General features: G+C 56.4%; 1 protein-coding gene across 7 annotated transcripts in view; it reads left to right on the top strand.

Annotated features, from left to right (window-relative positions):
- Window positions 1–6,559, top strand: part of DAB2IP (DAB2 interacting protein) — a 154,400-nt gene extending 147,841 nt beyond the window's left edge. For 5 of the 7 annotated variants that reach the window (XM_086763579.1, XM_086763577.1, XM_086763582.1 and 2 more), the window contains 2 exons: window positions 88–175; window positions 1,773–2,901. In XM_086763579.1, coding sequence (XP_086619705.1) covers window positions 88–175; window positions 1,773–1,940 — 256 coding nt within the window. In that variant the 3' untranslated portion in view covers window positions 1,941–2,901. Of the gene's footprint in view, window positions 1–87; window positions 176–1,772; window positions 2,902–3,141 lie in introns of those variants that run through there. The other 2 variants (XR_015260698.1, XM_086763580.1) reach the window with 2 other exon arrangements.
- The last annotated feature ends 6,112 nt before the right edge of the window (window positions 6,560–12,671 follow it).

The raw sequence follows: 12,671 nt of genomic DNA, 5'->3' as shown, positions 1-12,671 counted from the left end.
CCTGATGTAAACATGTATGAGGCTGATATCTGGGCTTAGCAGAGCCCAACAAATGGAATTTTTTTTTCTTGTGTGTTTGGCTCCCAGACTGATGTCAGTTGAGGAGGAGTTAAAGAAGGACCATGCAGAAATGCAGGCTGCCGTGGATTCCAAGCAGAAGATTATCGATGCACAGGTGAGTCCCCGATACCAAGGGCTGCAGCACTTTTCAGGGTGTCTGCCGACACGCAGCCTCCCTGCCACGCAGCAGTGCCAGCTCAAACGGTGAGGCTGTGCCCGGGTGAGTCAGCACCAAGCTGCAGTCGGTGGCAGAGCAGGTCAGGCTTCAGCAGGAAGCGATTTATTGTCACAGCATTCGCATTCGTACGGCTATTTCCAGCCTTGGAGCTTGGCAGGCGACACAGAGGATGTGGGGGGTGGCAGTTTGTGGAAGGATCGTGCCCACAATTTAGTCAGTTTGTGGAAAGATCATATCCTCCTTGGCTCAGTCTGAGGTCCCTGGAGCTTTGCTTGGTGTTTCCTGTTCCAGCAACGCTTGCAGGACCGGGATGCAAGGAAGACACAGCCTGGGCAGAGCAAAGCCAACGTGTTTTTTCAGCCTTTGGCTTGTGGCTTACAGGACTGGGAAGCTCAGTTATTGCTATAGCTTATAATGGCAGAGGAGCACAACACTGCTTGGAAAAGAGAATCTGAAAGCACGGTCCTTACTTTGTCTAGGCAGAGATCAGCATCTTCCCAGCAGCCAGGTCTTCCTACAGGCTGTGGCCAGGTGATGGGGTATTCTAGGCTTACTCTTAACAACCGTGTTAATGACTTGTGAGTCACTGCTCATGAGTAATTTACTGTACAGCTAATTAAAACGGAGGTGAGACAGGAGTAACTTTATAAAAAGAATCACTGGTTTTCTGTAGAGTAATCGTTCAAAGCTAGTAAATCATCACGTCCGTCCTGCACTCCGGCAAAGCCCCAATACAGGGGCATCGGTGAGGTGCGAGCGGTGCCGACGGCAGCCTGCCAGCGGCTCTCCACAGGCTCCCTGTCTCCTGCTGTCCTCTGTTAACGCGAGGCTCTTGCTGCCGTTATCTTTTGGCCATCCCAGGCTATACAGTAGCGTTTGACGTGTTTACATAGGGACCTTCAGAGTTGCACACAGGCACACTACTGCGCCCCTGGGAGTTGTTTCTGTTCCCTCCCGCCCAGGGCAGATGGAGAAGGACGATGGCTTGTTCGGTGTCACAAAGAACCGGAGTTGCAGAATCAGGCTGCGACACGGAAGCTCTTGCTCCCATCCTTACCATACTGTAACGGGTGAGAGCTGCCATCAGAGCCATCCTGGGAAGCCACAAGTAATTTAAACTATTAACTTACACTAACAAAATGAATTAAACACTGACAGGAATAACTATCTTGGGAGAGCTTGGTTTTAGAGAAGGAATCTTATCGTCTTTGTAGCAGCTGCAGTTAGAGCAAACAGTACAATGCCTTTCTGTGTAACAGAAGAATTAGCAAAACTGTTATCTCCGTTTTCTTCAGGATGCCCAAATGACTTTAGCTCCCATTGCACAGGCAAAGTACATCTGTGGCCCTGCTAATAGCAGTGGATTTCAGAAAACGCTGTGTAGGACTTAAAAACTCCCCACCTGAGCACACCAAAGTGTGAGGTGCTGGGCTGAGAGCCTCTGGGTCGCTGTTGCGGGCCGAGCCGTGGCATCCCAGAGGGACAGGGCTCCGTGCCTTTGCGCTGACTGTTCCCTCTGCCCGTTTGCTTGCAGGAGAAACGCATTGCTTCACTGGATGCTGCCAACGCACGGTTAATGAGTGCCCTTACTCAGCTGAAAGAGAGGTACAGCATGCAGACACGTAATGGGATCTCCCCCACAAACCCAACTAAATTGCAGATTACAGAGAATGGAGAATTCAGAAACAGCAGTAATTGTTAACCCGCGGAGGGTGCTGCCGCAGGAGAGGAGGCCTGGCCAGAGGGACCGTGCAGCAGCAGGTGTGAGCCGCGGCTTCAGAGAACGGCTGCTCTCTCCCCCAGAGAAACCAGCTCCTTACTGCGGACGGCGCGCGTGACTGAGCCTTTGCGGGCGATGCTAATGCCAGCACACTGAGGGACGGAAAGATGGAGTGTGAGATGAGTGGCATCAGGAATAACCTATCTCTGAGAGTCGCTGTCACTGTTGGATTGCAATCAGTGTTTAATGTTTAAACAAAAGTAACCTTTTCCTTCTAAACTGCCCAAAGGATATGCCTCGCCCCTCCCAGCAAGGAATAACGGCCTTGTCCTTGCAGTAAGCGAAACAAAGGGAGCTGGGCAGAGCCCGCAGCAGGCAGTGGCCCAGTGAGTCCAGTTAAAGTGTGCTGCTGGATGTAGCCGTGCGAGGGACGGCAGCAACGCCCGCTCGCTCCTCCTGTGACTCCGCTGGAGCACAGCCCTCTCCCAGCGCAAACCCCGAGCCCAGCCCAGCCGCCTTTCCCTGCGTGCTTTTGTGAGGCCGCTGACTTTCACGGCGGGCGGCTGTCCGCAGGGCGTTTCTGCAGCTAATTAGTGTTTAATTAACTCCGCCCATAGAGGGGGCACAGTCCAGATGAAAGGTCAGGGCGCACGCTGTGCGATGCGGTAGCCAAACGGGGGCTGCCTGGGGGGCCGCGGTGGCCGGGCAGCGGAGAAGGGCACGACTGGTACTGCTGGGGGTGCTGGGCAGCCCCGGGGAGCAGAGCGAGCCCGCGGCTCTGGCACGCGAGCGAGGGAGCAGCTGGCACCTGGTGAATGGCGACTCGGTTCCTCTCTCCAGCTTCCGCTCCCTCACAAATAACGGGGAAGGGTCTGTAAGCGATAGCCCCGGGGCACGGTCCCACATGCACTTCTAGCCCCAGAATAAAGTAAATGTTGCCTGAGCTTGGTCCCCGAGCTGTCCGTGAGGTGTGGGGCTGGATCTCCTGGTCCCCGTTGTGGTAGAGGGGGAGCGAGGGGCTACGTGAAACGACCAGCTTCTCGCTTGACAAAGGGGTCGTTGTGGGGATGTAATGCTCTGTGCAGAGGTGTTTACTGTTTCTGGGGAGAAAAACAGACAAAGAAGCAAGAAAAAGCCCTGAAGAACCATGAAGATCGGTAATTGTATTTCTTTTCTTTCACAGTATGCATTAGAAAAAAAAAGATCCCATTTTCTGGAATACTGTCCTCTTTAAATTGGGAATGAGCACTGCATGGAAATTAACCGGCTCGAAGAATGTAAAACATGGTCATAAGGGAGTAACCAACAGGAACAGCAGCCACCAGCGAAAGCCCCCCTGTCAGGAGCACTGTGCAGGGATAAGCCAGGATTAGACTGTCCTGACTGCTGCACCACGCAGATCCGGCACACAGACACGCTGCGCTCAGCGGAGGGGTCGCCTCCTTAACGGGGGATTGTGCCGCTGCCCTGCCGCCACGGTGTGTTTGTTGGTTTGTGGTTTTGGTTTTTTTTTTTAAGTTAGTACTTCGTGCCTCCCACTCTCAGAGCAGGTCACTCGGACCGAGAGCCAGAGCTTTCTCTGAGATACGGATGGCAGTGTACAGTGTACAGGACATCTGTCGCTCCCACTAACGTTTAACACGCTGCTCCACGCCTCTCCTAGCTCCTGCTGCCGTGCGTACGCGTGCACAGGGCCCGGGGTGCTCCCCGAGCTCCGCACAGCCTGGGTGCCATCTCCAGCCTCACGCTACCCGGGCTGCCCCGGCGGGACGCTGTGTCCCAGTGAGCTCTGCGCTGCCGTGCTGCCCCACAGCCGTGAGGCTCAGTAACAGCGTTCTTCCACATGCATTTCTTTTCAAAATTAAAGATGCTATTTTTTTTTTTTTTTCCCCTAAACGTTCCCTGGAAGCCCTGGGCCGAGCCCAGTGCGGCTCGGTCCTCGGAGGAGCGAGCGTGTTGCACTGAGGTGTCCGCACCCCGCCACCGCCTGCAGACCCCAAACGGAGCTCCTCAGAGAAAAGTTGTAACTCTTTATGACACGTACGGTCACCTGTGAATGTTGGAGACTAGCACAGCTGGCTCTGAAGAACCTCACTAAACCGCCACGGTTACAACTGGAGAAAGACGCAGGCAGGTTAGGAACACGCAGGGTGCTGGGAACCGCTGGGTGCATACGCTTGCAGCTGCCGTTGGCTCAGAGTCAAACCCATCATTAGAAACCTGCAAAAAAGACTCTCTTAACCGCTGTTGCCCTGAGGTGTGTGTTTAGAGCTGATTGTTTCGGAGATACAAAATATTTGTGTTGCGAGAGACAGAAGTTTGTCAAGAGAGAGGTAACACAGAGGGCTGGAAACGCTGACCGGGTGCCCCAGCAGCAACGCGTTTCCATTCATACACGGAAGTGATTTTGGGATGCAGTCAGTACTCTCCATAAGAGCTGGAGAAAAGAAACACCCACCAAAAAAATTGTTTAGTGCTGAAGCCAAGCACAGTCCGTCTTAACCTTCTCCTCACCCACAAGCCGAGGCACTGTTCCCCCGCCCCGGTCTGTCAGAAACTCCTGGTTCACCTCAAACCTGCGACTCACTGAAATCCTGCCTGTTGAAATCTTAAACGTTCCAGTGCCAACGCCTTCTGCAGTTGTTGCTTAGTTTCCTGAGCCAGTATGGAAAGAAATTCCAATCAGGACGAGGTCTCGTCACAGTAGCGATTCCCCCACGCCCACTTTTCCCCCAGCTCCTTCCCCACAGCCGGCGCAAACGGTGACCCCCTGCCCCAGGTCTGGGGTGGGCTCTAAGCTCCAGACTCTGTTCAGTTCTGTCTCTTCCGTTTGTGTTTCTGTTATTTATAAGCTGTACATTTATAAATGTGTGTGAGTGAGAGTGTGTGTGTGAGCGAGGTCACCGCCGCGCCCTCGGAGCTGGTGTCTGGCGTAGCAATAGCGGAGGCGATCCCGCACCAGAAAAGCCACCACGGCCCGCAACGTTCTGTCAGCAGCTCCGGTTTCTTTTCTTGCGCTTTCTACAGTGAGGGGCTGTTGTAGTGCAAACTTGTCAAAAGTGTAAACAAAATGGAAGAAAAAAAAAAAAAAAAACCACCACATTCAGCTTTTTATCTTAATACAAGTCTTAATATTTTTGGTAAATGTTTTCCGTGTTTACTGTACCGTATCTATCTCACTAACAGCTGTATATAGTAACTTCCTTCTGGTGCTGCTTACTCGGTCAGGATTTGGCTGTGGCTCGCTGCTGTGCTGGAGAGGTGGCCGCAAACCTGCGAAGCTGGATCCGGGCAGAGCCGGTATTTCAGTTTGCGCCCTTTGGGGCTCTGGGGAAGGGGAAGGGAGAGCAGCCAGGGATCCAGCTTTGGGCTTGGGCCGCCTCAAGGGTTCTGTTTTAAGAGGTTTGATTTGGCGTTTTGTTAAACTGTAGTGACCACTTCTGAAAAACGAGCGGAGTGTTGTGTAAAGGGGGAGGACGTGAACTGACCGGTGTCCCAGGGTCTCTGCAGCCTGGAGGTATCATGGCTTTTGGGCGAGGATTAGGGCGTCAGTGCCAAAAGATGGCAGGGACCCAAGTCCTTCCCCACGCCAGCTAACACAACAGCGTAGTCACCTTTTGCACCGGTTTAAGCAAATCCTGCCGCCATCCAAAGAGTCCGGCGTCACTCTGCATTGTCACTGGAGTCTGGTCGGGTTTGTTTTCTGCTTTCGCAGTTGTAGAGCACTGATGGCACCGTAAGACCACGCTGAGCCCGCGGGCCTGGCAGCCAGCCCCGTCGGTCGCCGCAGGGCGCAGGGCACAGGGTCTGCTGCTCCCAATATTCCGAGAGGGAGAAGGGCTTTCGTAGACCTGAGAGAGGCATCACAGGCTCTCCTAGGAAAGCAGTCAGCGAGCAGTCAATCATTTCCAAAGTTCAGAGCACTCGAGGGTTTCCCTGTTACTCTTGTCCCTGCCTGGCTGCAATAGACCACAGACAGGTCTGGGTTTAGGCGCTGCAGAGGGAAGGTGACACTGGTGCATTCAGCCAGGACAGCCCCAAGCTGTGGCTCAGGGGTTTGGGCTGCGAGGGGCTGGGTCCCCCAGTGATCCCGGGGCGGCAGCAGCCCCCCCTTTCGGACAGCGACCCTTTCGGAGTCGCCTTTTGGCCAGCAGCTCCCCACCAGCCCCTGCCCCGTCCCGACCGCGCAGCTTTGCCTGGAGAGCGCAGAGCAGAAAGGCCAAAGGGAACACCTGCGCCTGTCCCCGGCTCCCGTGCCGCGCTCCGTCCTTCCCTTCCCGCCCGCAGGCACTGCTGGGCTCGGCCTCATCCCCAAAGGTTTGCATTCGGAGCAATCCCGGCCTCCAGCCCGGCCAGTGCTGGGACCTGGTGTGGGATAGAGGGCATGGCCTCACGGCCACCAGCAGAGCCCTGGGAGGGGACGCTGCCCGGCTCCAGGTAGGTCTCTGCCTCTTCGGGGCGATTTCGGACGAGACAGCTCAGCCGCAGGGCTTGGTCGGGTGGCAGCTGCCCTGCTCCAGGCCCACCACGCCCTGCCCTCGCCCCGCACAGGTAGCGGTGGCCTTTTCCTTTTCCCGTGGGGAAAATGACCCACGGAGGGCCAGGGCTTGACAAACCAAATCCCATCGGGAGGGCGTTGCACACCATTCAGAAATGACCCCGCTTTGGAGCAGGGGGTCCCGTCCGAGCGCTGGCTTTCTCAGCGGACGTTGCTGTAAATGCCGCGTGGTTCTGCATCAGCTACCCGTGCCCAGCGTGCAGTCTCCATGTCCACGTACTCCTCTGTCATCCATCACTGTGTCTCAAGATATACCTCTCTCTGTATATCTGCTTAGGCTGATACTTGTTCCTGATAAGCAGTCGCTATGTTTTATATCCTCTTATAAAGAAAAACAAATCTTTTTTTTTTTTTTGTAAGTATGTTTAAAAACAAAACAAAACAAAAAAGCAAAGTGGAAGTGTTTGCTGAATCTCCTTCAGCTCCTTTTAAACTATGTAATAATGTACAGAGAAAGTTGTTGGTGTTCAAAGAAATGATGTGGCTGTGCAATTTATGTACATTTGCAATTAGAAATATTAAAGATTTATTTAGATATTTTACGTAAGTGCTCCAGCACCTCTGCTCCGTCATTTCCAGGTTCTAGAGCGTCCAGCGCACGCTGGCCACGTTCACAGACGCGGTTCCCCAGCTTTCTCCCCAGACATCACCTGGGGTGCTGCTCCCCGCAGCGTTTCAGCCTGGCCTGGTCACCCCCCACCCTCCTGCCATGCCCACTGCTCCCTCCAGGCCGCCCTTCTTCTGCCTCGCCAGGAAAAGCAGCAGAAACCTTAGAGGAGACTCATTAAAACCCTGGGCAGCATCAGCACCTCTGCCTCATTAACATCACAGTAATTAGCTCCTCTGAGAGAGGCAGAAGACAGGCTGGCTGCTTCAACATGGCCGGGGCTGCGCAGAGCTCCCGTGGCTGCTCCGTGCTCCGGGGCTCCAGCAGCTCCGCACGGCTCCAGGCCTGGCTGCTCACCAGGGCCGCGGGCTTCCAGAACGGCTCCTGCCGGGAACCCGCAGCTGCCCAAGGAGGGACAGCAAAAGCCACACAGGCCAAAATCCTCCCTCTGGGCCCTGCCTCCCCCTTCGGACCCCTCCTGACCCCCCCGCAGCACTTCAACGGCCACCTGCAGGTAACCACCTCGGGCCTTTGGGGTCGGAGCCCCGCGGCCCTGGATGGGGGTGCATTTCCACAACAGGGTGTCCCCACAGCCCGTCCTGCTCCTGCACTCCTCCCTGCGCCGTCGCAGGGTGACGGTCCCCGGGCCACAGCTCTTCCATCACCTTCCCAGTGCCCAGGCACCGACTGCTCCCGCTGCCCTCCCCACCACGGCTGCGAAGGGCCGAGCATCCTCCACACCACACAAAGTGCTCAACACATTGGTACCCGAGCACTAACGCCTGACCCTTCCCCACGACCCTGGAACTGTGGAAGGTTTGAGCCTTTGGTGCCCACTGCAGATCACCGGAGCCTCAGCCTCCTGCCCGCTGCTGGGCACCGCAGAGACACCATTGTCCGAATCGCGCCCTGTGCCCTGCAGCACGGCCCGCTCGAGGTCCCGCCTGCCCCACCAACATCGCTGCTCCTTGGTGTCACCAGACTGGGATGCGGAGATCGCGTGCCTCCAAGTTTGCCCTTGTCAATTTTGAAAGTTGAGAGGGACAGAAAAAAAAACACCAGCCCAGCAAACGCAGACCTCTCTGAGGCTGCTGCAAGGAGGGGTCAGTCACTAACACCGTGATTTGAACAAAACCTCCTGAGCAGGCTGTCAGGGCTTCATTAGAGCAGAGCTCAGTCCTCAGCTGAAAACGCCCAGCGCATCCCTGTGCACCTCACAGCTTTCAGCGGCTGAGGCTGCAGAGCCCGGCGGCAGCCGCTCCGGGGGTCAGGCGCAGGCGCCGCTCAGCAGCGGGACGAGGCTGGGAGACGCGAGACCCTGAATCGCAGGTCAGCAGCCAGAACAATGGGAATGTGGGGCTGGGAGGCCGGGGATGGCAGATGTGCGTGTGTTTGTGTGTGAGGTGGTTTTTTTTTTTCTAATCTGAAGATCCCCTCAGCCTCCACCTGGCAGCTGCCTCCAACGCGGGGACACCGCAGGCTTCCGGCACCTTCGGAACGGGCCGGCATGGGGGGGGTCCCGCCCAGCACGCGGCTGAGGACAAAGCAACGGCCGGCACGGTGGCCACCACCGACCGCGGGAGTGACAGCGCTGAGTTCGTGCTTGTCAAGCTGGGGCCTCAGTGGCCAGAGAGAGCCTTTCTGTGTGAGCGGGGGGAGGCAGGGAGGCGCAGAGACGGGGCTGGGGAGGGCATGGACAGAAACAGCTTGTGTGAGCTCCTCCGACAGCCATCTCCTCCGCGCTGCTGCCAAGCGCCTTCCACTCACCGCTTCCCAAGCCCTCACAAGCCCTCAGCTCCCACCCGCCCCTGCGCCGGGCGGACGTCAGCATCCTTGTTTGTACGACAGCAGGAGCACAACTTTCCCAAGGCCTCTGTCAAGCTACAAAGCCAAGCAGCTGATTTTCCCTCCCTTCTGCACCCAGGCATCCCACGCAGCAGCCCCAGCCCCAGTGCAGACATCCTCTGGAGAAGCGGTTCAAAGCCAGCCGGTAAACAAAGCTCCAAAGGCTCGGCCCCCGAGACGCGGGGAACGCCGCTCCCTGCCAGAGGAGTCGATAACGACAGGCGAGCAGAAAGGAAGGGGCTGGAAGAACAAGAGTCATTAGTGGAAACTTGTTGTTTGTGCTAATTAGATCATTATCTGGAAACTGCTGTCGATGTTGCTGTTTCAGCTCCTGCTGCTGTTCACAACTTTATTTAATCCACAGCTACCGGCTGCCCACGCTATTCGACATCTGCAGCACAAACCGGCAGTGCTGACCACAGCCGGGCCGGGATGGAGAGGGTCGGATGCTCCAGCCTGAGCCCGCTGCGGCAAGCGCTGAAACCAGGCTGGAGGGTCACAGAGCCCCCGCCCCGTCCCTTCCCTTGCGCCAACGCCTGGCGCCGCGTCCCCGGGCTATTGGCACACGGGCCCACACACGGCTGGGCGTCACAGGGACGCTGGAGGCGGCTTCTGCAGACGATGGAAACCATCCGGTTATGGAAAGCCCTGACCCCTGTTCCTGAGCCGCTGCCGCAGCCTCTTGGTTGTTCAGATCCCTGTGGGGAGCGGCCCCGGCACGGCTGCTGGCCCCCAGACCCCGGTTACATCCAGGGCTGGCTCGCTGCTTGAAGCGACCTCCCGAGGGGCTTTTATACTTCCACTGATGAGGAGGAGGAAGAGGAGGGAAAATGGCATCGCGTTACCGTAACTGGCTTTTGAATCACAGCCATTTCATACCAGTTCTACACTACACCTGCAGTAAAATGTCAAAAATCAGCAATGACATGAGTGAACCTCACTACGAAACGGAAGCGCATTCAGATAAATCACCTCAAACTCAACGGGCGCCGTCAGCCGTTCGCAAACACGGCAGCCCACGGGCGAGGGTAACGCTGTGTGATGCGCTTGGGCTGCAGGGTGATAGGCTTCAGCTGAATCCCACGCGACGGCGTCTCTTCAGCGGGAGGTTAAATGAGGCTGAGACAGAGAGCAGATGGATTTATCTCGGTAGCGCTGATGACTTTTTTTTTTGTGTGTGCTTAAGGTGAAGTGATGGTAAGTAAGGCAGAAATAATCCGAGAGCAAAGCAGGAGCCTGGCTGCGTGCGGCCGGGGCAGGGTTAGCAGGAGGCTGGGGACCTCGTCCTGCCGAGCAAACCGAGGAGCAGGAGGATGCTCACAGGGCAGCACCGACGGAAACGGCCAGACAAAAATAAATATTTCATCAATTCCACCTTACGGAAGACAAGTCCAGCCCAGCTGGGCAGATGTAAACACCCAACTTCTGAGATTTCTGCAGGGCTTAGGAGCCCAGGCGCCGTCCCTCAGCCACCCAGCACCTCTGCAGCCCCCGGAGGAACTGATCCAGCCCCGTGTCCGGGCACAGCCATGCTCTCCCTCTGCATGGAGAAAGCTTCGTAACCCTCACCAGGGCACAGGCGTTTTTCGCCACTGCCTTCTAAATCGCACAGGAGTTGCTGAGATGCGACCACCCCCGAACCTGCACATCCCCCAGGAGCTGTGCGGCAAGGCCTGGGGCAGCACCGCCTACGCAAACCGCAGGGCCTGGGCAGAAGCATCCCGGCGCAGAGCCTGTTCAGAGGAAAGGGTCCCCCAGCACCCCGCGCGTCAGGGAGCCGGGCCTACGGCCGTGCCCTCTGACCGTCTGCTGTCCCTGCCCGGGCAGGCACTGCTGCAGGTGGGCGACAGCGCTTGCCCCAGAGATACCTGTTAGGAGGTTAAACCACAACACCTTCAGGAAAAAAAGGGAGTTTAGAGCATCCAACAAAGCCCCAATCACTCCCTCCCCCCCCCCCCCCGCCCCCGCAATGCTTCCCAATATTTCAGCTGGTCATGAGAACATTGAGTCAAAACACGCTTTTTGCTCAATTTGCTAAAATTTCATCCCAGAGATGCTGAAACACAGATCGTCAGTGCTTGGAGTTGTGGGTCTTTGGCTGAAACCCCCAAGCACCGCCATCATAAACCAGAACTTTCCCACAGGAGGATTTTCCCTTACAACGCAGCAATTCACAGCTCTTGGTCGTTCAAACCGGAACCCGAGCTCGTCCTCAAGCTCCCAACCGTGAGTCAGAAGCTCCGTGCGGAAAGGGAACCAGCTCTGAAGGTTAGCTAGTAAGGCCTCAGGTGCAGTCTGTGTTATTTATTTGGGCTAAGACCCCAGTAATTTTGTTGTAACCCCCACGATCCGGGGACGAGCCACGTCCCCCACAGCACATGCGGCTCCGGCGGTGAGGAACACGACCGTGCCCATCACACGGCAGGCGAACTGGGAGGGGGCAGGCGCTGGCGGGGCGGCCATGCTGGTTTTAAGTGGAGCGGCAGTGCCCTGTGATGCCCCTTGTAACACCGCTGACGCCAATTTTCACGTTTTTATAAACAAGGGAAATGATACCCCAAGTTAAACACAACCGCAGCGAACAGAGGGGACGTTCCCCGGCCCTGGGAGGCCGCAGCGCCCCGGCAGAGCGAGGAGGAGGATGCGAGGTCGATGCGAAGCCAAGCGCTGGGCCGGGAGGGAACAATGCTCTGGCTCTCCCAGCAATCCTCCTTTCCAGCGTTTCCTCTCCAGGCTTCCAAAGCTGGAATGAAACTCCTCAGTTCAGAGCTGAGCGTTCAAGTAAACAAGCTCATTCTTGAGGACAAAAGCCCTTCTCTGTGAAAAGAGAGGTGGCTCAGGGCTGACCCTTACTGCAGATCACCGATCATTCTGCCATTCTTTTGGGGGAAGCCCCATCCCTGGAAACATTCCAGGCCAGGTTGGCCGGGGCTCTGAGCAACCTGATCTGGTCGGGGATGTCCCTGCTCCTGGCAGGGGGTTGGGCTGGGTGGGCTTTGAAGGTCCCTTCCCACCCAAACCATTCTCTGATTCTATGAATGACAGCGTGTTCATCACAGCATTTTAATTGTCAACAGCCATCGTAATTCTTTCTCCCTTACAAGTCAAGAGCAGATGCAAGATTGGACAAAGGCTGTTATGGAAAAAAACAGATGGCAATAAATAAAGTTTAAATTAAACTCCTTGAAATGCGGTGGTGCTGGGCAAACACCAGCACAGGATTTACAGGGCCGCGTCTGGCCGAGAGGGTTTGATCGCTCCTGCGCGGCACCCGCGTTCCCCAGGGAAGCCGCTGCCAGAGGCCTGGGTCCGCAGCCGGCACAGGGGAGGCGACGGGGGCGCTGCCGGGGGGACGGGGGCAGAAGGAGCTGAGCTACCGGATTCCCTGGCCGGGGAGCCGGGCTGCTGCGGGGAGCTCCCAGGTCTTCAGACAAAGCTTCCCTGCAAAGCCGCCCTCCCCACAACTGGAACCGTCAGTAAGAACCGCAGAGTTCAGCGATCAAACTTCTCGGGAACGCTAAAAAAGCAGGACGAGGAGAGGGCAGGGGAGAGAGCTCAGATCTCTCCTCCGTCATGACAATAGGAGAGGGAAAAGTAGGAAGATAAAGGGAAGAGCAGAGGTAAAAACGTGGAAGCTAAAAGCTGTGAGAACAAAAGTTTCAGGGAAAATAAACGAAGTGAAGCCCTTTGATGAAAACACAGA

This window comes from Chlamydotis macqueenii, chromosome 20 (assembly GCF_036417535.1).
Source record: "Chlamydotis macqueenii isolate bChlMac1 chromosome 20, bChlMac1.mat, whole genome shotgun sequence".
In the NCBI taxonomy this organism is placed as follows: Eukaryota; Metazoa; Chordata; class Aves; order Otidiformes; family Otididae; genus Chlamydotis; species Chlamydotis macqueenii.
This window is presented reverse-complemented; position numbering and strand designations above follow the sequence as displayed.